This window comes from Mesocricetus auratus, unplaced genomic scaffold (genome assembly GCF_017639785.1).
Source record: "Mesocricetus auratus isolate SY011 unplaced genomic scaffold, BCM_Maur_2.0 Super-Scaffold_100007, whole genome shotgun sequence".
Classification (NCBI taxonomy): Eukaryota; Metazoa; Chordata; class Mammalia; order Rodentia; family Cricetidae; genus Mesocricetus; species Mesocricetus auratus.
The window spans coordinates 37870019-37896189 of NW_024429191.1; the positions used below are offsets into that span (position 1 = coordinate 37870019).

Consider the following 26171-nt stretch of genomic DNA (forward strand, 5'->3'; position numbering starts at 1 on the left):
TCTCTTTACCTGCCAGCCCCACCTATTTTTCTCTCCTGCCTTGCTATTGGTCATTCAGCTCTTTATTAGACCAATCGGGAGTTTTAGACAGGCAAAGAAGCACAGCTTCACAGAGTTAAGCAAATGCAACTTAAAAGAATGCAACACAACTTTGCATCATTAAAACAAATGTTCCACAGCATGAACAAATGTAACAGATATTAAAATAGCATCCCACAATATGGACTCCCACAAATTGTCTTCTGATCTCTGTGTATGCCCCCCATAAATAAATAAATAAATAATATATTTAAAAATAAGTGAGGGCATAAATCCCTGCCACCTTATACAAGGGAAATTAGAGCTTAGGCACTGTAGTGACTTGTCAGCGATGGTGACAATCCTCACTGATGCTCCTGCCCTGTGTGAAGTCCCTTGGTCCTCACAGTCTTCCTTCACAGCCTTTATTTCCTCGTCCCGCCGTAGTCCACAGGTCACACGAGTAGGGAGTGCCTGCAACTCTGCCAGCTTTCATAAGGGAGTCAGAAGCTTCTCCAGCAGTGACAGGTTCTTTCCTGGGCCACACTTTGGTCAGTTTGTCAGCACAGGCAGGGACCAAGACAAAGATCCACAGTGACACCGGCAGCTGGCGAGGGGCAGGGGAGGGTTACCTTCGTCTTTTAGGACTATCAGGGCAGGAAAACTGGGTCCTTGGCTTTCATGAAGAAGAGAATTCAGAATGAGTTACTAGGAGACAGAATCAGGCTTATTAAAACCTTTATGTGTTTTAAGTGTGAGGGCTAAGAGAAGTAAGGTGCTGGGGGCAGGCACATGCGTGTGGGCTTCTCTGAGGGTCATACTTGGTTGTGTTTACACCATAGTCAGACTATCACCTTGAAAGGCTTGTCCAGGAACTTAGCTGAGATCCCAGGGTGTTTCTGTTGATTTTCTATGCATACAAGTATTTATTTGCTTTCTGATATAATCATAATATTCCAAATGATCTAGCTTCTGTTCCTTTTGTTCTAGTGTTGTAGGATCAAATCCTGAGCTCTGACAGCCCTGACAAGCCAGGTTTGGCTGTCTGTTCTCAGTTAACCAGAACAAGAGATAAGTACCAGGGAAAACTCAAGGACAGAGAATGTAGTCAACGTGACCACATTGTAAAGAGAAGCAAAGAGGCCCAGTGATGCCATCTGCAGTTCCTGACATGAACTTTAGCTTCTAAGCGGGCAAGAGGCATGCATAGCTAAGCAGTCCTGGTCAAGGTGTGGGGAAATTCCAATTTCTTTGCATTTATTGTCCCAGTAGTGTGACAGCCGAAGTGAGGGCCACAAGTGTCTCTCTCTGAAATACTTCCATTCCTTCCAGGATGGGTTCAGTAACATCAGGGGAAATGAGGATAAGTCACAGTGTTCTAAACTCTGCCAGCATGTGCATCAAGGAAAAGAGGATAACAGGATTATGCTAATGTAGAATGCAGAAGCACATTCACTGTTGGGATTGGGAAGGTGGCTCAGAGGGTAAAAGTACTTACTGTCCCAAACCTGGGGACCTGAATTCAACCTCCAGATGTGTAGTAGCACACATCTATAATCCTGGCACTCCTATGGTGAGATGCAAGGCGGAGACAGAAGAGCCAGGCAGAAACTCATGGGCCAGCAAGCACAAAATGTGCAATGTGACACAAGCAATGGGAGATCTTGCTTTAACAAGGTAGAAGGAGATCCAGCCCCCGGAAAGCTGTCCTCTGACCTCCACATAGGCACCATGGCATGTACTCACTTGCATCCTATCTGTCTTACAAACACATGCAAAAACAAGTAGAATAATACCTTGTCTATTGTCTCAATTGCATAACTAACTCATTAATTGTGTTTTATAACACAATTAAACTGCATGATACACAGTCTGCACACAGAAAGACAAACATGGTATGTACTCACTGATATATGGGTATTAGACATAGGACAAAGGAATACCAGCCTACAATCCACACTTCCATAGAAGCTAGGAAACAAGGAGGACTCTAAGAGAGACATACATGGTTCCCTGGAGAAGGAGAAAGGAACAAGATCTCCTATGCAAATTGGGAGCAAGCAGCGGGGGTGGCAGGGGAGAGAGAGGAGTGGAGAAGAGGAGTGGAGAGGAGAACATGAGAGATCAGGAAGACTGACTTGGGGAAGATTAGAGGAGAGCAAGAAAAAAGATACCTTAATAGAGGGAGCCATTATAGGTTTAAAGAGAAATCTGGCACTAGGGAAAATCCTGAGATCCACAAGGATGAACTCAACTAAGAATCTAAGCAACAGTGGGGAGACAATCTTAAATGCCCTTCCCCTATAATAAGATTGATGACCACCTTAAATGCCATCCTAGAGCTTTCATCTAGTAGCTGATGGAAGCAGAAGCAGACATCCACAGTAAAGCACTGAGCTGAATTCCTGAAATCCAGTTGCAGAGAGGGAGGAATGATGAGCAAAGGAGGCAAGACCATGCTGGGAAAACCCACAGAAACAGCTGATCTGAGCAAGGGGGAGCTCACAGACCCCAGTTGGACAGCTAGGAAACCAGCATAGGACCAAACCAAGCCTCCTGAATGTGGGTGCCAACCTAGATGCATGGGCAAGTGCCTAGGCCCTGCCCCAAATGATGTGACAGACTTTGATGATCCACCACAGAAGGCCTCACCCTCCCTGGGGAGTTAATGGGGGGGGGTACAATGGGGGTCAGTAGGGGTCATGGGAGGATGGGAGCAAGAGGGAACTGGGATTGATATGCAAAATAAGATCATCTTTAAATTAAATTTAAAAAGAATAAAAAAGTTAAAAAAATAAGCAAATCTAGTCTGTAGAGACCTGACTGGGTGTGGTAGGGTTGTGTTGTGGTGGTAGTGATGGTGATGATGGTGGTGCTGGTGATGTGGTGGTGACGGTGGTGGTGATGGTGACGGTGGTAGTGGTTATAGTGTTGGTGATGGTGATGGTAGTGATGGTGGTGGTGGTGATGGTGGTGGTGGTGGTGGTGGTGGTGGTGGGGTAGTTATAGGGTTGGTGATGGTAATGGTAGTAATAGTGGTGATGGTGGTGGTGGCGGTGATGGTGGTGATGGTGATGGTGGTGATGGTGGTGGTGGTAGAATGCTGTGGACCTATAGGGAGGTGAGATCATCCTTCAGAGAGAGAATGAACACAGCAAAGTTTGAGCTGTGAATTTGCTCCAGTCTCCGGGGGAAAAACTGTTAGCCCCAGGACTCATTATACTGTTTTCTTCCTTGTCTCTGTCAGGTAATTAGTGTGCTTTGTTTCCTGTGTGTCCCACCTCTGTCTATCATACCAGGAGGAAATAACAAATGTCTTAGTTCACAAGCACAGGGCCAGTAAACTGAAGATTTTAACTAATCTTTCTGCCTAGTTTAAGACCCTATTTCCATGAAGTTATTAGGATGGCCAATGCAGTCAAACCATTAAATTATTTCTTTGTTATCACAAACTCAGGTAAAGGGTAAGCTGTGCTTGCATAAACAAGTTACTAAACAAAGACTAGTTTGCTCACTTGAATTTATCCAGGGAACTTTTAAAGTGAAGATATGAACATATTAAAGTGCTAATATATGGATGGATAATTCCAGGTCCAAAACAAACATCTGCTAAAGTTCCCATTGCTCTTCCATAAGACGCATAGTGGGTGAGTCTTGGAGTAGAAAAATCGGAATGAAGTGCAATGGCAGGCACTCCAGTATGGGATGGTGACCTTTCAGGGACTTGAGATACAAAATGCTGCTTAGGAAAAAGGATTCTGTATTTTCAGGAATCGCTGACAATCTTGTGTCTTTGAGTAAGGGAGCTCATAAATTCATTTCCTAACAAGAAGAAAGAGCTCTGCCTTCCTCATGCTCTGCCACAGACAGGGAGAAAGGGCATGACTGTACAAAGACGAGGAGACTAATTGGCTCCCATGGTTTCTGCCTCTGCACCTCCCAAATGACACACAAATGACCCATGGGGAATTTGAACTCCCACCCCACCCCACCTCTGCACTGTCTCCTCAGTCTCACTGGGGAGACCATGGTTCCAGCGCCTTTCTCCTCACAACCTTCCACAGGAAGGTTATGGCTCCCCGGATATAAACAGGGAAAGGTGAGCTCTGGGGATCTCTGGCCCTGGCCCTTGGGTGCCTTCCTGCTTTATGACATTGAAAAGAACCACTCACAGTTCAACAGCTCCAGGCTGGACTGAAGAGCAAGAGGACAGCAGGCGGCAAGCCTAGAGCAAGTGGCGTGCGGAGGGAAAGCCTCCTCTCCTGTTCAGACACTTTCATCAACTTGACAACATGCTGCCGGGAATAGTGAGTGGGGCTGAGGGCTCAAATCTCTCCTGAAACTTTCCCTTCTCGCCTTTGTCTTTGCCTATGAGCCCATGATACAAACAGAGACAAACATTGTTTCTGCTTTCAGAGCTGAGGACCCAACCCAGGATCTTGCACTTAACATAGCTCTACACTGAGCTAAATCCCCAGCCCCTCTTGCCAGACTTGACACAGTAAGGTCTGATGCCAGGTCAAACTTGGAGGAAAATATACACTAATTAACCAATTCAAAGGCGAGGCCATAAAACCATATACAGTCACTTAGATTTATTTCAACTAGTCAGCCAAAAAACATACCCCAGAAGAAATAGATTTTAAATTATGTTAAGTAAAGTGATAGATCAGAATGTGTGCATCCATATTAAATAGATGTGTAAAATATATATTGTGAAGGATATTCTGGAAACGAGTTAACTGGAGGGAAATATCTTACAGAAAATAATTTGAATCAAATTAGGAAAAACCTGACACTTGGGGATAGGGAGATGAACAAAGACATTCCAAGGATGATGAAAGATAAGAGAAAAAACAGTACCTATAGGCAGGTAACAGAAAACCACTCAAGCATCCATGGTAACAGCAACAAGACTATGACTCAGTAGTCACGGCTAATGGTGGGTACTAAATGCAAAATCAACAGTGCTGGTTTGCAATGGAGGCAGTCAGGTGCAGAAGCCATCCACTGAATGCAGCCTCTTGGACCACTAGGCACCCTGTCCTCCTGCAGGGTCCATTTCTATAGTTGTTTCCAAGAACAGAAGTGAATTTCATATGTACAAAGAACACCGTGGTCCTCCCAATTTAGTCCAAATAAACAGTGAACAGAACATCTGGAACCTATTACCTTCGTTCCAAATCAGATATGTTTGAAACTATTTATTGTCCACCTGTTATGTGTGTCCTTAAGTCCAAGGAAAGAAAAGAGAAACAAACCCATCTTTTTCTTCTACTCAAAGGTTATATGGGATAAAACCATAAGCCAAAGTTACAAACATCACATATATTTGAGTAGGGAGGATGGGTGTGTGTGTATGTCCCAGGAGACTCTGGAGCTCTTTTGCAGGTCTTTGATTTTATAGAGAAAGGAATTTGAAAAAAAACCTCAAGGAGATAGGAGGACCATTATGGGGGAGGAAGACATGCTTTCAGAGGGGCGGGGGTGTCGGGACAGTCAGGCTTAAGATTTTGATGATGTTTAGAAAAAGAAGCTAGAAAGGGAAGAAAGAAAAAGTTATACTTTCAAATCTCAGAAACCAGCCAGGCTTAGGAGTGAGTGTCTGCAGGTAGGTAGCTGTATCCAAGGTGATGTTCCTGGAGTCTGCCAGTGCATTTCTCATGATGGCAATGGGGCAATGGTCAGTCTCACTTTCTTACTGTGTCCTATAGGATATCATGTTTCTTTCCATCTTCTGATTTCAGGTTGGTCTTTAAGTTGAAAACCAGACTAGTGGTAGTAGTCTAGAACCTGTGGGTAGTGACCCTTTTGGGGGTTGCATGTCAGATGTCCTGCATACCAAATATTTACATTCTGATTCAGATTAGTAGCAAAATTGCAGTTATGGAGTAGTAATGAAATAATATTATAGTTGGGAGTCACCACAACGTGAGGAACTGTATCAAAGGGTCACAGCATTAGGACGGTTGAGAACCACTGACCTAGACAGAGGAAGCACCCATTGTCTAAGTCCCAAGGGTGTTATCAGCCACTGAACAAGGCATTTGTAAAGGGGGGTACCCACAGTCAGTCATGCTGTTTGTCTCAGAGGAAGCTGACAAAGTTGGTATTCATGCCTCAAAGGATCTTGGGAAATAGCTGATGCAGAGCATCCTTTCATTCTCTTTCCATGCCTTGCATGCCCTGTCAGGAGCAGACTAAGTCAACAGAGACACTGATGAGACAGGACACTGGTAGAGTGTAGACTTCCAGCCTTGCTCTCTGTCATTCGCTGGCTTCTCTGTTAACAGGACAATTTTTGTTTTGTAGGCGTTTTTGTTTAATATTAGTAATATGAAGTTCACCTAAAACCTTGGTTAAGATAAAGCTTTACATTTCAGAGAACACTGACTCCTTAGTTAATTGAGACAATCAGTTGAGCTCCTTAAACACCCTGCGACTTCGATGTGTTCTGTTGACTGGAATTACATTGACTACTACCTGGGCAAGAGGTCGATTCTCAAGGAAGAGTGGTTAATGGGTAAGGATTAATGGAAAGCAGGAGAAAGTCAGTTTGGTTCCGGTAAGGGGAAAAAGAACCCTGGCAGCAGTAAGAAAGAAATGAAGCATAAAAAAGCATTTTCCCCTCTTTTGCCAAGAGCCCACTCTATCATCCCGCTACCACACAGAAAATGGAAGGGCATATGGCTGAATGCTTGCTTTTCTCAATGGCCGCCATTAGTTTATGTATAAATGTTTTACCTAACTCATACCAAGTTTCAGTACTCTTCCTTGGGTGAGAAGATTTCTTGGTTCTCCGGTTCAGCAGGCCTGCCTGCACAGCTTCTCACAGGCAGTCATGCCCCTGCTCCGAAGCTGGAGGAAGGACTCAGGTGGGAGGAGTTTGTGCTGATATATTTATGAAATTAACAGATTTCATTCAAATCTGTGATTCCTCTAAGAATTATTAAAAAAAGTTTTTAATGCTGGAAGAAAATCCTTCCTGTTGATCCTTTAGGGGCCAGTTATCATTTTGTTAATTACTTGTAACTAATTCTGTTAGTTAATTAATTAAGATCATGTCAAGGTTTCCTCTTGATCACACATCAAGTGCCAGTCATCAGGAGATGGTCCTAACCATGATCTAATGTGAGAAGAGGCAGATTCACAAGACACTGCATTACCCCATGCAAACCCCAGGTGTGGGATAAACTGTTAGAAGCAAATTCATCAAAGACCAAGTGTGGAGGGTGGCTGAAGGTGGATACAACCTGTGGTGATATCAAACAGGTTTAGTTTGGATTACAGATCCTGGATACAATGGGCATGGTAGCCCTTACCTGTAATCCCAAAACTCAGGAGGTGGAGGCAAGAGAATCAGAAGTTCAAGATCATCCTTGCATAATAAGGTGGAAGCCAGCCTTGGGGACATGAGAACATGTCTCAGAAGAGGATGGTGGTGCTAAAGACATAATTCAGTGGCTACAAGGACCTGGGTTCAGTTTGCAGCATTTACATGGTAGCCCACAACCCTTTGTAACTCCAGTCCCAGGGGATCTGATGCCCTCTTCTGGCCTCCTAGGGTACTATACATACACAATGCATACATATACATGCAGGAAAAACTCCCCAACTTATAAAATAAAAATGAAGGAAAAATCATAGAGAATCTAATGTGTGTCTTAAGTCTAAGAGGAGACAACAGAGAAGCTAACTTTTCCTAAAGTTCATTGACTGCCCAAAGTTACCAATCATTTTAACCAACTTCATTCACAAGCAAATGTGGTCCCAGGACAGATGGCAGAGCAAACCAGTTTTGGCTTGCTTACATGTATCCTCATTCAGAGGATGTAGGGCTTACGGGAAACATGTAGGATTTTCAATTTTTTAAGTGCCCTTGAAGCTAGCTGGAGAGACACATGCTTGCAATCCCAGTACTCAGGAGGTTGAAGCAGGACAATCATATGTTTTAGGCTACATAATGTTATAGAGTTTGTGAACCCAGGAAAAGAACATAGACTTAATCCAATCATAATTAAAAGATTTATTGATCAGCTGCTAGCAGGATGAGAAATCTCTGAGGCAAATCGAGATTGCTGTAAGAAGTAGGGTGAGAGAAGGATTTTTGAATGGGAAAAACCACAAGAAGGCCTCCAATACCTACACAAGCCAGCAAATACTTGTTTGTTCTGCCAAGGTAAGGAACCATAAACAATCTTTGGTATCTGTTTAAGCAAGTTACAGAAGTAAAAATAAACAAAGCAAAACGAAAATACCAGTTAGTCATATCATAACAAGTTAGATAACCATAGCTGAATGTTTTTGGGTAAGAGTTTCCGAATGAGGGTTACTAGGAACTTGCCTTCCAGGGATTGGAGTCAGAGACAAATGGCTAGTGGGTACCAAGATAATGGCTGGAATAAAATGGAGTTTCTTTAGTGATAGTGATACCTTGTCCCAAAGAATTAAAAGTAAAATTATTTCCTCAGATTTTGAAATGTATTTTCATGTTCAAAAGATGTGGCTGGGGCAGGTAGTTTGCCATGAATTTGAAGCCAACTTTGACTACATACTGTATTCCTGAACAACTTGGGCTATGGAGTGAGACTTTGTCTCCAAAATATATGCAGAATCTTTATTTCAGAAGATGGTCCAAGTAAATTGCTTGCCAATTTAATCTGTTCTTTTTCCCTTTTTTTATTTTTAACTTTGGCCAAAAGTTTTGTTCATATAAAATGTGGTGCAGGTCTTTAAATCCCAGCACTTGGGAGACAGAGGCAGGCAGATCTCTGTGAGTTTGAAGCCAGTCTGGTCTACAGAGCTAGTTCCACCAAGAGACCCTGTCTCAATATATATATATATATATAGGGTTTTCTGTGTGTGTTTTGACAGGATTTCTAATCGCCAAGTTATAAGTATTTTATCCATTATTATAAGTAACCCAGTAAACTATGCATGGATGAAAAGTTTTCACAGAAGTTTTAAGTGTCATTATTTCCCATCTTCCACAGGTGCAATAGAGATGGGCACAGCCAATGACAGCACCTTCAGCCATTTCATCCTTCTAGGCTTCTCTGACCGGCCCCAGCTAGAGAGGGTCCTCTTTGCAGTCATCCTGCCTGCCTACCTCCTGACCCTGCTAGGCAACAGCACCATCATCCTGGTATCCAGGCTGGACCCGCACCTGCACACCCCCATGTACTTCTTCCTCACTCACCTGTCCTTCCTGGACCTCAGCTTCACCAGCAGTTCCATCCCACAGCTGCTCTACAACCTCAGCGGGCAGGACAAGACCATCAGCTATGTGGGCTGTGCCCTGCAGCTGGTCCTGTTTCTGGGCCTGGGGGGTGTGGAGTGCCTGCTGCTGGCTGTCATGGCCTATGACCGCTTTGTGGCTGTCTGCAAGCCCCTGCACTACATGGTGGTTATGAGCCCCAGACTCTGCCTGATTTTAGTGTCTTTTGCTTGGGGCTGTGGTGTGGCCAACTCTTTGATTATGTCCCCAATAACCCTGTGGCTACCTCGATGTGGTTACCGAAGGGTGGATCACTTCCTCTGCGAGATGCCAGCCCTTATCAGGATGGCCTGCACCAACACAGCTCTCATTGAAGGCATTGCCTTCATCCTGGCAATAGGCATTGTGCTGTCCCCTCTGGTGTTTATCTTGGTTTCTTATTTCTACATCGTGAGGGCTGTGTTAAGTATGCAGTCATCCTCAGGAAGGCACAAAGTCTTCAACACCTGTGGCTCGCACCTCACCGTGGTTTCGCTTTTCTATGGAAACATCATCTACATGTACATGCAGCCAGGAACGAGTTCCTCGAAAGACCAGGGCAAGTTCCTCACTCTCTTCTACAACATGGTCACCCCTCTCCTCAACCCTCTGATCTACACACTCAGGAACAAGGAGGTGAAGGGGGCGCTCAGGAGGCTGATTTGGGGAAATGTAGGTTTAAGAGAAAAATTATAATCAAAGAACTTGGGAACTCCCAAGATGTTAAAACCTTACTAAATTTGGGATCTTCAACCAGGTGCAATACCCCTAGCGTCTGTCTGAATTGAAGTAGAATTCACTACAGACTTTTGGCCTGTTTTCTTATGTGAGAATTGTGAAGGAGCATGAGCTCTAATACTGTAAAACAGTATGTATTGATGTCAGGCTTGCTGACCATGCCTGACTCTCAAATGCCAACATGTACTGCCGAGGAAGCCTAGGAATGAGGACCATGTTCTTACATCAGTCTGGGAGAGAGAATGAGTAACTGACTGAGAGAAATGGGATTTCCTTAACACAGACTTTCGGAGTGTTTAGTCTTTAATTCCCACCATGTCCATTCTGAGATGCATAAATCCTGGCAAGTGACTGTCAACATGGACAAGAATTTCACCCAACCTTTATTGTACTCTCCTGCAAGATCTTTACTTATCATGATGTGCCTGTAGTACTTTTACAACCCTTCTTCATTCAGCAGCATTAGGGAGGGACCTTCATTTCTTTTTAATTACAGTTACTTATTTATTGGGAATGTACATGCCGTGACTCATGTGTGGAGGTCAGAAGACAACTTGAGTGGGAGCTGGCTCTTTCCTTCAATCAGGTGGGTCCTGGGGACTGATCTCAGATCATCACAAATGGCCCCAAGCACTTTACTTGCTAAGTCATCTCTCAGGCCCATGGAGGGACCTCTCTCTGATCTGGGAAGTGTTTCCAACGCAGGATCAAACAGCTGATTAAACCTGTAGTCACTGAATCTGTGAAATGGACCTGCTGCTTGTGTGTGCTAGTGACTAAGTGTCAAGGATAAAGCTGCCATTCAATGATACATGGAAAAAAAGAGACAAGCATGGGATAGGGAAGGCTTGACAGGGACATCCAGGGGACAGCTTTGAGGTGGCATTTTATCTGTGTGATAAAAAGAAAGACCCTAGGCATCTCTCCTGAACTAGGGAAGTTCATGTTTCTTCATGTCAGAGTGAGTGTGGATGCTTTAAAAGTCAGGAGAAGCCAGGCAGGCATTGGTGGCGCACGCCTTTAATCCCAGCACTTGGGAGGCAGAGGCAGGCGGATCTCTGTGAGTTCAAGATTAGCCTGGTCTACAAAAGCTAGTTCTAGGACAGCCTCCAAAGCCACAGAGAAACCCTGTCTTGAAAAACAAAACAAAATCAAAAAAATAAAAGTCAGGGGAAAAGGAGAACCAAGAGAGAGGGCAGCAACGGCTGGTCAGGAGGGCCTTGTGTGCAGGGCTAGAGAGTGGGATCTCTGAGTACAGATGCAGGACATTAGAAAAAAAGAAGTTCAAAAATGTGCATCACAGTTTTCCAGGGCTGTTCCTTCTGCTTCGAGTGAGTACCATGGATACTGCAGGACAAAGGCACAAGAACAGAGGTTAGTCATAAAGGGGAGGGAAAGGGAGTGCAGGGGCCTATGAGGGGAACACGTTTAATATGCCTTTAAACCATACAAACCCTTAAGAAAATGACATGAGATATGAGTGAGTATTTGCATTTGTGAAGATTGTGCCTGGCTTTTCTCATTGCTTCTAATGGGGAATGTTCTTCTGTGTATATGCTTCTCTTATTGGTTAATGAATAAAACACTGATTGACTGATTGGCCAGACAGTAAGTGATGTAATTGGGCAGAATCAGGAAATAAGCAGGGACAAATAGGAAACCGCTCTCTTCTCTGTGGGGATGCTAAGCAGTCATCATGTAGCAGGCAAAGGAGTTGCAGGTCCAGCATTCCCTGGTAAGCCAAGACCACGTGGAAATACATGGATTAGTAGTTATGGGTTGATAATTAAGACAGAGCTAGCCAACAAGAAACCCAAGCCAACAGCCACCAGTTTCATAATTAATATAGTGTCTGTGTGCTTTGGGGGGGGGGCAGAGAAGGGCGGTGGGATCCTGCTGGGCCAAAACCCCCTTCATATTACAGCTCATTTTTTCCTACATTTGTAGGAACTGGTCACTAGCTGAACTGTGGGGAGATGCAGAATCAAGGCATTGGGTAGATTGGGATTTGCAGAGTGAAAAGAAAGTTCAACATATTCTTCACTGAGAGAAAAACTTTTTGTTTTGGGTTTTTATTTCTTTTTTTGCTACTGTTCTCTGTCCTTTCAGCATTTGGTGAGATGCATACAAAATGAAACTTTTCCACAGGCTTTTCTGTAGTTGTATTTTTTCTTTTTTCTTTTACTCTCTGTTATTTGGGGGCCAGTCACCCAGCTCCCAAATAAATACACAGAGACTTATTCTTACTTATGAATGCCCCCCGTCCTTAGCTTGACTTGTTTCTAGTCAGTTTTACTAACTTAACTTATCCCATCTACCTTTTGCCTCTGGGCTTTTATCTTTTTTTACTCTATATCTCTTTCTTTCCTTCTTACCCTGTGACTGGTTGTGTTGATGGGTGGTTGGCCCTTGGCATCCTCCTCTCTTTCTTATTTCCTTGCTCCTAGCATCTTCTCTTCTCCTATTTACTCTGTCTGCATGGCAGCCCTGCCTATTTCTCTCTCCTGCCTTACTATTAGCTTACTATTGGTCTTTATTAGACCAATCAGGTATTTTAGATAGTAAAAGTAACCTAGCTTCACAGAGTTAAACAAATGCAATATAAACGAATCCAGCACATCTTTGCATCATTAAACAAATATTCCACAGCATAAACAAATGTAACAAAACTTCAATCAATATTCCACAATGTTTTGTAAATTTCTCCCTAGAGGTATGGACAATAAAGTCCTACAGGCCTGAGATTTACAAATGCATATGACTGAACACAAAATCTATCTCCATTTACCATCTATACAAAGGAGATTGTGTTAGTGTAGTTTGTAAATGACATGGCAGGGAATTCAAATTCCTAGTGCAGTCAGATGTTCATGGTGAAGGTACATGCAGAAGCCAGGTGTTACTAGTGTGCTTCCCTAGCATGCACAGGCCAGGTGAGGTAACAAATGTCTGTCATTCTATAACCAGAGAGGTGGAGGCAGGGAGTTTACACTGACTTCATAATCAGTACAAAACCAGCATAGGATACATGAGGCCCATCTCAAATTTTAAAAGAGGGAAGAAGTTCTAATCTCAGTAGTTAAGAGCACTCACTGCTCTTGCAGAGGACCTGGGTTTGATTCCTAGCACCCATATCGTGGTTCACAATGATCTGTAACTCCAGTCCCAGGGCACCTGATGTCCTCTTCTGGCCTCTGCAGGTATGAAGCACAGAAGAGATGCACAGACACACACACAGGCAAAACAGCCATACATATGCACTTTAAAAATGTTTTAATGGTACACACATCTATAACTTCTGACACCATAATGGTAAAATGGGCCAGAAGTAAACAGCTGATGCCAGTCTGTGTTGCAAGACAGCAAATTATATTTATAATTGGCTGAAAATAATCAGACACATAAATATCTTATTTTGTTTGGTTTTGGTTTGGTGTTTATTTGCTTATGTGCTCATTTGTTTTGAGTCAGGGTTTCAAGTAACCCAGGTTTCAAACCCACTATGTAGTGGAGAATGTCCTTGAATTTCTGATCTTCCCACTTTCACCTCCCAAGTGCTGAGATTACAGGTGTATATCACCATGCCTGGATAAAAATACGGTATCTTTCAGTACTGCAAATAATAATTATGAACTTTTTAAAAAAAGAGAGAGAAGCCTCAGTTATTACAAGGATTATTATAGTTCAGGAAGTGATGTCATCTGGTGGTGCTGTGCTGTGTTCTCACCTATTCAGGAAAAAGTTATTCTTGTAAATAGCATAATTTGCCATATGCTAATTCTGATAATAGCTGAACATTGGTGACTCATGTCTTTAATCCCAGCACTTGGGAGGCAGAGTCAGGCAGATGTCTGAATCTGAGGCTTACCTGGTCTACAGATTGAGGTCCAAGAAAATGAGGGCTAAACAGAAAATCCTTTTCTTGAATTTTTTCATGAATTTTTAAAGCTATCAGGAGTGTTTAAAGTAGAGATATTCAGCCTTTAAGAGCACTAGCTGCAATTCCAGAGGATCCAGGTTCAATTCCCAGCACCCACATGGCAGTTCATAGCCATCTATAGAATCCAGGAAATCTGACACCCTCTTATGGCCTCTTCAGGCACCAGACATGTACATGGTGCACAGAAACACATGCAAACAAAATACCCATACACATACGATAATATAGCAAATAAATTATAACCAGGAAAAGTGATACAACCTACTAGAATATATCATACATCTACAAAAATGGATGAATCTGGTATTTGTGACAAACAGGGTGTTACAATTATTTTCATTGCCCACGTAAGCCAGCTATACTTGGGAACTTCGTGTTTAACTAATGGTTTTCCTATACATGTTTATTGAGAAATAGTTTGAAATTCAGTATATACAGTCAATATTAAATGGATTCAGTTTTTTCCTCTTCTAATTAAAATATAACTCCTTTAGATGAACAGGAGTGTTTTTTTCAGCAGGAAAAGTTTGCCTTTTGACATGATGTGATGTCTTCTCCAAGCAGGGGCACAGTAAACTGTTTTTGATTCCAGCATCCAATGGACCTGTGACTTCATAAACATGACTCCCCTACATCTGTGATCATGTTGAATATTTGAATACAGTCTTCAGAGAGATTGACACAAGCCAAAATCCAGATTATATAATTCCTTAAAGTACCATATTTGTGATTTTCTAATACCTACATATTGCAGCTTATTCCTTATACTTCTACTGCAGACAAACTTGTTAAATGCATAATAGAATGAGATTTAAAAAAAACTTTTCAGCTTCAGTTATAACTTGAAAATATGTTTTGAACATTCATTCTGAACTCTTAAATTCTACTGAGCAGTGCAAACAGGAGTTCTAATAAAATGGCATCTCTATTGCACATGATGTGTTTATTTAATTGTGGACCAAGATGCCAGGTTTTCCCAGAAGAATTCTGAAAGAATGCCTCTGAGGTCCAATGTCCCACAGGCAGCCAGAGGATTTCAGACCTTAAAAGTCTTCCATAGATGCTAAAAATAATATTTCTTTCCCACTTCAGTCTATAATGTTAAGTGAGGTTTATTTTCTGCATCACAAAGCAACCATCTTACAAAATCACAGTGGGCTGACAATTTCCAAAATGTACTTGGAATTAGAGATTCTAGAAGTTAGTGTTTCTTTTTTGATACACATAATATCTTGATTCATTGGATATTAATATTGTATTTAAAAGTTAGTCATGGGGGCATAGCTGTGACTTTCTATTACCTCTGAGTATCTTATCTTTCTATATATTTTTGGGCAATTTCATTTTCTGTTCTTAGTATTCCATTTTTAAGGAGAAATCCTAGGAAAAGTGAGATATGTGTTGCTAATATACAGTTGCTTATGCCATAGTTAAAACTATGTTAGACTTAAATTACAAAAAGACAGGAGGTCCACACATTTGGTTATCTGGAGGAAAAGGTCACCACGGTCCTCATGTTCAAAAGCTCAGCTTGGTGGAGGACAGAATTCTGGCTTGGTCACAGCACAAGCCATTAGCTGACAACGGAAGTTTGAGACAATAAATTGCTGAGATAAAGTAGAATTTCCTGATGGATTTGCTATGGATCTTATTGAGGAATCTTCCTCCTCAGCCAACTCTCCATCATCGACATGATGTACATCTCCACCACTGTGCCCAAGATGGCAGCTAACTTCCTGTCAAACACCAAGACCATTTCCTTTCTGGGCTGTGAGATCCAAGCCTTTGTGTTTCTTAGCCTGGGTGGATCTGAAGCCCAGGACATGCTGGGCTTCATGTCCTATGACAGGTATATAGCCATCTGCCAGCCCCTGCACTACCCTGTGCTCATGAGCAGGAAGATCTGCTGCTCCATGGTCGTCTGTGCCTGGAGCAGCAGTTCCATCAACGCTTTGGTGCACACGCTGTATGCTTTTCAGCTTCCGTTCTGTGGATCTCGGGTGGTTAACCACTTTTTCTGTGAGGTTCCATCTCTCCTGCCACTTGTGTGTGAAGACACATCCCAATATGAGCACACAATCCTCATGAGTGCCCTGGTCATTCTGCTGCTACCCTTCCTGGCCATTCTCGCTTCCTATGCTCGGGTGTTGGCTGTTGTATTCCAGATGAGCTCAGGGAAGGGACAGAGTAGGGCTGTGTCCACGTGCTCCTCCCACCTGACTGTGGCCAGCCTGTTCTATGCCACCACTCTCTCCACTTACACCCAGCCACACTCCCTGCATTCTCCTGCAAGGGACAAGGTGGTGGCTGTGCTTTACTCAATCGTCACTCCAGTTCTGAACCCATTCATCTACAGCCTACATAACAAGGAAGTCATGGGGGCCCTGAGGAGACAGATGGGATGATGGATATGGACACAGAAAAATGTAGTTTTGCAATGCCTGGTGGACTGAAGATTCCATTCAAAGCTGGTCATGAAAACAATCCGGGTGGATTTAAAGATCGGTGTTCTGTAAAGGCACAACTGAGACTCTGTTATCATCATACTTATATGTCTAATTAAGCAACAGCCCAGAATTTTTCTATGGTATTGATGTTTCAAATGGTCCTTACCAGTATCCTGAAATACAATCCATAGGAAATATAATTTACCTAAACATTCAATGTAAAGGTCATTTATATAGCGTCCAAGGTAAATAAAGAAAGTTCTACCATCTGCTCACTCCTCTACTCTCTCCATCAGGGGACCTTTTATATGGAAATATTTCACCCAGGGCCTCCAGTAAAGAATCAGATCAAGAATATGTGGGTAGAAATAAAAATAAAGGCTAGTTCTGTTATTAAGAAAGCACTAGGGCATGAGGTATGTATCCTTCCTAGCACAGTTACATACCTGAGCCTCTCCAACACTTGTAAATATAGAAGCATTGGCCATAGAAGAATTGGAGGCTTCCTTTTTCTCCACCACAATTGCTATTCTGTTAACATTCTCAGCCCTGTGTAATGTGGAAAGAAGGGGCAAGATATATAAGAGATACTGAAGAGATGGACAAAAAATACTCCTGAAGATGTAAGGATATACTGTAAAACCCTTAACTAGGGCAGGGATGAAGTCAGTGGTGGCCAGCTCACATAGCCCAGTGGCTACTCTCTCTTTCCAGTCAGAGGAGACGTGAACAGTGAGAATGCTCAGTTGCAGAGACCTCTGAGGGCTCCTGGGCCTCAGGTCTCCACTGTGTCCCATATTTGGTTCAGGTTTCAGCACCCATGTTGGGTGACTCATGGCTACCTATAACTTGAGTTTCAGGAGATCTTACACCCTCTTGTGGCCTGCTGAGGAAACACACACACACACACACACACACACACACACACAGAGTTTTTTAAGAACTCTAAAAAAAAGAAAAACATACTACTGTTTTACCTACTTCTGACCATAATGAATCTGATATTTAAAGGGATTTAGAGGGTCATGTTTTATCTGGGGATTAATCAGAGGTGTGTCTGTCCAAGCTGAAGAACTAAAGCTCTGAATCTTCACATTATATCCCTACAACTAAAGAAAAGAGATTCTACTGTATTAAAGACCAGAAAAAATTAGACTACTAATCTTCAGTGTTTAAAAATATGTATTGTTAGATGACTTGTGTTACTTTGGGGACTTAAGACTCCTCGTTATTAAATCTGGAATATATAGAGATTTTAGGATGGCCCATAGAAATTAGGGCTTGTGTAGGAAATTCCACCTGGGAGTGGAGATGAGCTGCTTCAGGGGCCTTGAGGCAGGAGAAGAACTCATCTTCCAGGATGAAGACTATCTCCATACACATAGGTCTTGGCTTAAATTTTTAAATTTATTATTATTGTTGTGTGCATTGTGTGTGTGTGTGTGTGTGTGTGTGTGTGAACACGGATGTGCACATTCCATGGGGCACTATGGAGATCAAAGGCAGCTTTAGGAGTCAGTTCTGGGTCCTGGGGAGCTGAGCTCAGGTTCAAATAGCAAGCTCTTTCCCTGTAGAGCAGTCCTCCTGGCCCTATCATGGATATTGTTTTATTTCTTTCCTTTAAGAGGCTCTATTCTGGGAGCAGGGCAGAAATAGATTGAAAATCTCCTTCTTTCTAACTTTGTGCAGAACTATAAATACATTCTTTTTATTTCTCTTTCTTATATCATTTTCTCTTTTTTGCCAGTGAACATTTGAACCTGATGCCAGGCCTGATGACCTGAACATTTAATCACAGGCCTGTCCCTTTAAGATACTGGTCATTTTGGTGTCCAGATCCCACAGCCTAAAGAAATTGGGCCACACTCTCCTGACAGGCTTCTTCTGGAAGCTAGAATTAAGGAGCTGTTCTGCGACGTGGTTTTACACCTCTAATTTATAGTTCTCCCAGAACCTGGCTCCTCCATTCTCTGTCATATTCAAGACTAAATTATGTGATGTAAAACTCCCATCAGCTCCTGAAAAATTATAAGTTGGATGTTTTCTTTGTTTAGACAATTTGTTTGAAGGCTCACTTCTCCATCCCTGCAGTACTCTCATGGAGGTTTTGTCCCTCTGTCTCACTCTTACTTCAAGCTGTCCATCTTAATGAAGGTCCTCTCTGGGAAAGAAGCTCCTCTTTCCTTTTTGGACCCTGTTACATTGTTTCTTGTAAAGTTATACTGTTCCTTTTTCAATACTGGCCACTTCAAGGCCTCACCATGGTCACCAGGCCCTTTCTCCTAGTGACTTCATTCTTGAAGAGTCACCACATGTCATCTCTTTCCCCAAACTAACTGTTACTGTCTGGTTCTTATTTTGACACAGAATTCTGGTTATAAACTCATGAAACATTTTGTTTGCAGATAAGAGGGGCAAAAATTGGTTTATGGGAGAAATGTCTATTATCACAATACTCATATAAAATGCTGTCAGTGTAGGACAATTTAGTCTTCAATTTTAAATTCACAGAGAATTGCTAGAATTATATTAAATATATCTTATTGCTAGGGTAGGCAACAAAGTCAGGGAATTGAGAGGGGAAGCAGATTCCCAAAGAGGTAACTTAAAAGTTCCAACCATTAACCTTGGCACACAATCTTCAAATTGCGTGTTACCACTTAGTTAAAAATAAACACGGGCCAATGAGATGGCTCAACATGTAAAGGCAGCTGCTGTACAGCCCAGGAACCTGAGTTCAATAGCCAGGATGCACATGGTAGATGAGAACTGACTCTGACACACCGTTCTCTGACTTATACCTGCATGATTTGGCGTGCACTCTGTTTTGGGCTGTGTTGGTTCTGGGCCCATAGTAAGGTACACCTCACTGTCACAGGAATATGTAGCTGAAACAGCTCACCTTATAAAGGCCAGGAAACAGGACGGGACGAGGGGTCAGGTACAACCTTCAAAGGCATTTCCCCCTTGGTGATGCCCTACCTCTAAGTAAACTCTACCCTCCACAATTTCTACCAGTTCCAAGAAGGCTCCATCTTCCACATTTCCACCATCTCTTAAGAATCTACTCAAAAGTGAACCCATTCTTGGATAAAACCCCATCAATTCAGTCAGAGTATTGCACCCTTCCCCCATGGGGGTCTGTTGACTGCTTGTTACTAGGAGCTTTTAGCAAAACATTTCTCATCCTCTCCTCCAAGTAAGGCCTGCATGCAAGTTCCTGTTTATTGTCTAAATGCTAATTCCTGTTTTGGGCCCACCCCTTTGCGTGAGGGCCCTGGGAACATAGGCTTCTGACTTTGGTGTTTTTCCACCATACCTGCCTTTGGTATATAAGGCTCCACTCTTGTAATAATTAATGCCATTCTCCTTGCAAGAATGAGCTGCTGTCTTTGTCTTTATTTTCATCCTTATCCCTTAGCCTCAGATCATTGTGAAGTATGGTAGCACTGTAGCTGCGAATACACTGGCAGCTCGCTACATCAGAGGCTTTGCATGAGACGAGACACGCCAGAGGTTTGCTTCATTCACCTCAGCATCTCTCAAAACAGCCAAGTTGCTAGGATTGACCATCATGCTGCCACAGATGCTCTTGTAACGACCCTTTCTATATGGGTAGATATAGTAAAAGGTCCCTAGGATCCAATCCAGGGTTAAAACTACTTGACTACAGACAAGAAAAAAATCCCTTTAATAGAGACAGTCAGGTGTGTATACAAATAGTCTTAATAACTTTTAAATTAATTAATTATTTAATCTTACATCCTGGCCACAGTTTCACATCCCTTCTTTCCTTTCAGTCCCTCTACCCCACTCCCACTCTGTACCCATCTCCTAATCCACTTCTCCTCCATTACTGTTCTGGAATGGGCAGCCTTTCCATGGATTCCATAAAACATGGCATGTCAAGTGGTAGTAAGACTAAGCACCTCCCTGTGTATTAGTCTAGGGAAGGAGTCCAGTATGAGGACTAGGGTCCAGAAAGCCAGTAAAAGAGTCAGAGGCAGTCCCTGTTCCCACTGTTAGGAGTCCCACAAGAAGACTGAGTTACACAACTGTAACACATATGCAGAGTGCCTAGCCAGTCCCGTGCAGGCTCCCTAGTTGTCAGTTCAATCTCTGTGAGTCCCTGTGAGCCCAGGTTAGTTGATTCTCTGAGTTTTGTTGTTGTATCCCTTATTCCTCTGGATTTTTCAATCATTTCTCCCCCTCTTCTGCAGTATTCCCTGAACTTCTCCTAATGTTTGGATATGGGTCTGCATCTGTTTCCATCAGTTGCTGGATGAAGTCTCTCTGATAACATTTGGTCTAGGCACCAGTCTAGGAGTACAGCAGACTATCACTAGGCATTATTACACTGACATTTTTGCTTTGTGGACAGGACACCAATAGCAAAGACACTAAGATCAACAATTAATAAATGGGACCCCAGAAAATTAAAAAGCTTCTGTAAAGCAAAGGACATATCAATAGGTCAAAATGGCAGCCTACAGAATGAGAAAAGAGCTTCACTAACCCCACATCTGACAGATGGCTGATTTCCAAAGTGTATAAAGAACTCAAGAAGCTAGACATCAATAATCTCAAGTGACTGTGAAACACTTAAAGAAATGTTCAACTTCCTTAGCTATCAGAGAAATGAAAATCAAAATGACTCTGACATTCCATCTTATACCTGTCAGAATAGCTAAGATAAAAAACACAAGTGGCAGCTCATGCTGGAGAGGATATGGAGCAAGGGGAACAGTCCTCCATTGCTGGTGGGAGTACAAACTTGTATAGTCACTTTGGACGTCAGTGTGACATTTCCTCAGAAAACTGGGAGTCAACCTACCACAAGACCCAACTATTACCACTCTTGGGCATATATCCAAAGGATAGTCAAGCATAACACAAGGACACTTGTTCAACTATGTTCATAGCAATTCTATTGCAATTCTATAACTTGAAAACAACCTATAAGTCCCTCAACTGAGGAATGGATAAAGAAACTGTGGTGCATTTACACAGACATTATGAAATTTGCAGGTAACTGAATGAAGTAGAAAAAAATCATCTTAGGTAAGCCAGACCCACAAAGACATATACAGTATGTATTAAATAAGTGGCTATTAACTGTAAAGGATAACCATGCTACAAAAAACAGACCCAGAGAAGCTAAGTAACAAAGAGGACTCAATGGAGGCCTTAAGAATCTCTCTGGGAAGAGGAAATAGAATAGACATTGTGGGTGGTGCCGAGTCCTTGGAGACTCAACAAAGTCTGGGATACCAAGTTTACGCAGAATCACACCTCCTTCAATCAGGCTGGGCAAGGTATCCCACCATAGGTAATGGGCTCCAAAAAGCCAGTTCCATGTATCCGGAGTAAGTCCTGGTCCCACTCTCAGCCTCCAACCCTCAAACATATCAAGCCACATAACCATATCAACCCACATTCAGAGGGTTTAGTTCAGTCCCATGTAGTTTCCGCAGGTATCAATCCAGAATCCATGAGCTACCACTAGCGGGGGTTGGCTGTCTCCATGATTTTCCCCATCATATCTTGATCCGACCCCTGATCCTGTGACCTCACCTCCCTATCATCAACTGAACTCCAGGAATTCATCCCAGTGCTTGGCTGTGGATCACTGCATCTGCTTCCATCAGTCACTAGATGTAGATTCTATGATGGGAGTTAGGGTGGTCACTAATCTGATTGCAGAGGAAGGCCAGTTCAGGCATCCTCTCCATTATTGCTAGGAGTCTTAACTGGGGTCATCCTTGTGGATTCCTGGGAGTTTCCCTAAAACCAGGTTTTTTGCTAATACCATGATGGCTTCCTCTATCATAATATCTCCTTCATTGCTCACTCACTCTGTTCCTCCCCAAAGTTGGCCATCTCAATCCTTCATGTTCCCATCCCACATCTCCTCTCTTTTACCCCCTCCCACCAGTTTACCCAGGAGATCTTAACTATTTCCCCTTCATGGAGCCCTCCTTGTGTGTCCATCTTAGGGTCCTCATTTTTATCTGGGTTCTCTAGGGCTGTGGATTGTAGTCTGGTTATCCTTTGCTTTACATCTAGTATGCACTTATGAATGAGTACATACTGTGTCTTTCTGAGTCTGAGTTACCTCACTCAGGATGCTTTTTTCTAGTTCCATCCATTTGCCTGCAAATTCAAGATGTCATTTTTTTGTTTCTGTTTTTTTATCACTGAGTAATAACTCCACTGTGTAAATATACCACATTTTCTTTTTTATTAGTTTTTAAAAAATCTTTTAAAATTTAATTTAGAAACAATCTTATCTTACATATCAATCCCAGTTCCCTCTCCTTCCCATCCTTCCATGCCCCACACCCATCCCACTCCCATTCACCCCCAGTGAAGGTGAGGTCCTCCATGGGGGAATCATTAAAGTCTGTCATATCATTTCGGGGAGGGCCTAGGCCCTTTCCTGTGTGTCTAGGCTGAAAGGGTAGCTCTCCATGGGAAATGGACCCCAAAGCCCATTTGGGCATTAGGGATGAATACTGGTTCCACTGTCAGAGGTCCCATAGACTGCCCAGGCCTCCTAACTGACACCCACATTCAGAGGGGCATCTAGGTTACTTCCAGATTCTTATACAATGGAAAAAATAAAGCATCTTCAACAAATGGTGATGGAATAACTGAATGCTAACATGTAGAAGATTGCAGATAGATCCTTATCTATCAACATGCACAAAACTTAAGTCCAAATGGATCAAAGACTTCAACATAAATTTGGCCACACTGAACCTCTTAGAAGAGAAAGTGGGAGGTACTCTTGAACTAATTGGTACAGGAGACCACTTCCTGAACATAACACCAGTAGTACAGACACTGAGATTGACAATTAATAAATGGGACCTCCTGAAACTGAGACGCTTCTATAAGGCAAAGGACACAGTCAACAAGACAAAATGGCAGCCCACAGAATGGGAAAAAAACCATCAACAACCCTACATCTGACAAAGGGCTGTTTTCCAAAATATAGAAAGAACTCAAGAAGATAGTCACCAAAACATCAAACAATCCAATTAAAAGTGGGGTACAGAACTAAATAGAGAATTCTCAATAGAGGAATCTAAAATGGCTGAAAGATGTTTAAGAAACTGCTCAACATCCTTAGCCATCAGGGAAATGCAAATCAGAACAACTCTGAGATACCATCTTACACCTGCCAGAATGGCTACAATCAAAAAACACCAATGACAGCTTGTGCTGGAGAGGATGTGGAGAAAGTGGGACACTCCTCCATTGCTGGTGGGAGTACAAACTTTGGAAATAAGTATGGTGGTTTCTCAGGAAACTGAATCAGTCTACCTCAAGATCCAGCATTTCCACTCTTGGGCATGCACCAAAGGATGTACATTCATGAAACAAGGATATCTGTTCAACTATTTTCATAGCCGCATTGTTTGTAGTAGCCAGAACCTGGAAGCAACCTAGATGCCCCTCAACCAAAGAATGGATGGAGAAAATGTGGTACATTTACACAATGGAGTAATATTCAGTGGGGAAAAACAATGAAATCTTGAAATTCACAGACAAATCGAATGGAACTGGAAGAAACCATCCTGAGTGAGGTAACCCAGTCACAAAAAGACATCCATGGAATGTACTCACTCATATATGAGTATTAGATATATAGCAAAGGATTACCAGCCTACAGTCACATCGCCAGAGAATCTAGGAGACAAGGAGGACCCTAAAAGAGACATACATGGTCCCCTGGAGAAGGAGAAAGGTCCAAGAGTTCCTGAGAAAATTGGGAGCACTGGGTGAGGGAGGGGGAGGAAGGGAGGAAAAAGAGAAGGGGAAAATAGAAGGGAGAGGAAAATATGAGGGATCAGAAGACTGAGTCAGGGAAAGAATAGAAGAGAGCAAGAAAAGAGATACCTTAATAGAGGGAGTCATTATAGGTTTAAAGAGATATCTGGAGCTAGGGAAATGTCCAGAGATCCACAAGATGACCCCAACTAAGAATCTCAGCAATAGTGGAGATGCTACCTTAAATGCCCTTCCCCAATAATGAGATTGATGACTACCTTATATGCTATCCTAAAGCCTTCATCCAGTAGCTGATGGAAGAAGAAGCAGACACCCACAGCTAAACACTGAACTGAACTCCTGAAATCCAGTTGTAGAGAGGGAGATGTGATGAGCAAAGGGGTCAAGACCATGCTGGAGAAACCCACAGAAACTGCTGACCTGACCAAGTGAGAGCACACAGACCCCAGTTGTAAAGCTAGGGAACCAACATTTGACCGAACCAAGCCTGCTGAATATGGGTGCCAGTTAGAAGGCCTGGGAAGTCTATGGGACCTCTGAAAGTGGAACCAGTATTTATCCCTAGTGAAAAATGAACTTTGGAGCCCATTCCCCATTGGAAGAATACTCTCTCAGCCCAGATACATGGAGAAGGACCTAGACCCTCCCCAAAATGATGTGAAAGTCTTTGATGATCCCCCATGGAAGGCCTCACATTCCTGGGGAGTGGATTGGGGTGGCATGGGGGTATTGGTGGGGGACAAACTGGGATTGATATGTTAAATATGACTTTGTAAATTAAACAGATAAATTTAAAAATGTAAAACTTATATACAAACTGAAAACCAAAAGAAAAGGCTATAAATAATATTACTAGAGAAAATTCATTTAACCACAAAAGTACAGAGTAAGGAAAGTAAACAGGAGGAATGTACAAGATGATTAGGAAGCAGAAGCTGGTAGAAACATGTGCTCTTGCTCATAATACTACCATGGTGGCAGTGAATTGCATTATTCAGATGGAACACATGGAGCCAATGAATAGGTAAAAGATAAAACCCAAAATTATGCCTGGATTAAACACATCTCACTAGTTAATTCAGTACCCAAAACTCCTGTTGGCGGTTCACAACAACCTGTAGATCAAGTTGCAGAAACCCAGATGACCTCTTCTGGCCTCTGTTGACACTGCACTCACATGCACATTCACACACACAGTTACACCCCCCAAACACATATATCCACATAGCACACACTCAATCACAAATGCACACACTGCACACACAAATATATACACAGAGAGAGAGAGAGACACACATTCACATACACAAACACACAGGCACAAAGATGTGCATATATATACACACAGCACAAACATATACAAAAAACCCCGCACACACACATACATACATACACACAAACAAATACACAGACACACACACTCACACACACACAAACACAAACACATATACCCTTAAAAATAAAATCTTTGTTTTAAATCACAGGAAAATGAATTCTAACATGTGTTACAAGAGTAATAACAATTCTCCAACAGTTTCAAATAGTAAGGAAGAGGAATACTTCCCAAGTCCTCACAAGGGGCTAATAGTGTCCTGATACATAGAGCAAGGAAGTACATAGCAAAAGCCATGGAGCTATATCTAAGATAAATATTTATGCCAGCTTCTAACAGAATACTGCTAAATTATATTTATGTTCCCTTAACATTGCCCACCATGACAAAATGGGACACACCCCAGGAATGTCAGCTTTTTCAATACACATAGAAAAGAAAGGAATGAAACACATACCATTTTGTCAATATAAATAGCAAATCTATTTCGCTGACCATCAAATTCTGATAAAATATCTCAGCAAATCAGATGCCTAAAGTCCATATTCCTGTACAATAAAAGTTCTTGATGAGAGGACATATCATTCTCTCAGGCATATGAGCATCATACGAATGATGTAAGTGTGAACCTGGGACAAAAGA

General features: G+C 42.4%; 2 protein-coding genes across 2 annotated transcripts in view; both read left to right on the forward strand.

The window, feature by feature from the left end:
* The window catches only part of Trim58 (tripartite motif containing 58), a 38455-nt gene extending 27454 nt beyond the window's left edge, over positions 1-11001 (forward strand). Inside the window, exon 6 of the mRNA XM_040748716.1 lies at positions 9012-11001. Within this exon, the coding sequence (XP_040604650.1) occupies positions 9012-9970 (959 nt within the window). The 3' untranslated portion in view covers positions 9971-11001. The remainder of the gene's footprint in view (positions 1-9011) is intronic.
* A 351-nt stretch (positions 11002-11352) lies between these two features.
* LOC101834084 (olfactory receptor 2AK2) lies at positions 11353-16357 on the forward strand. Its single transcript, XM_005067882.1, has 2 exons — positions 11353-11386; positions 15609-16357. Exons 1-2 carry the CDS (start codon positions 11353-11355, stop codon positions 16355-16357), a joined length of 783 nt encoding a protein of 260 aa, XP_005067939.1.
* Positions 16358-26171: the final 9814 nt, after the last annotated feature.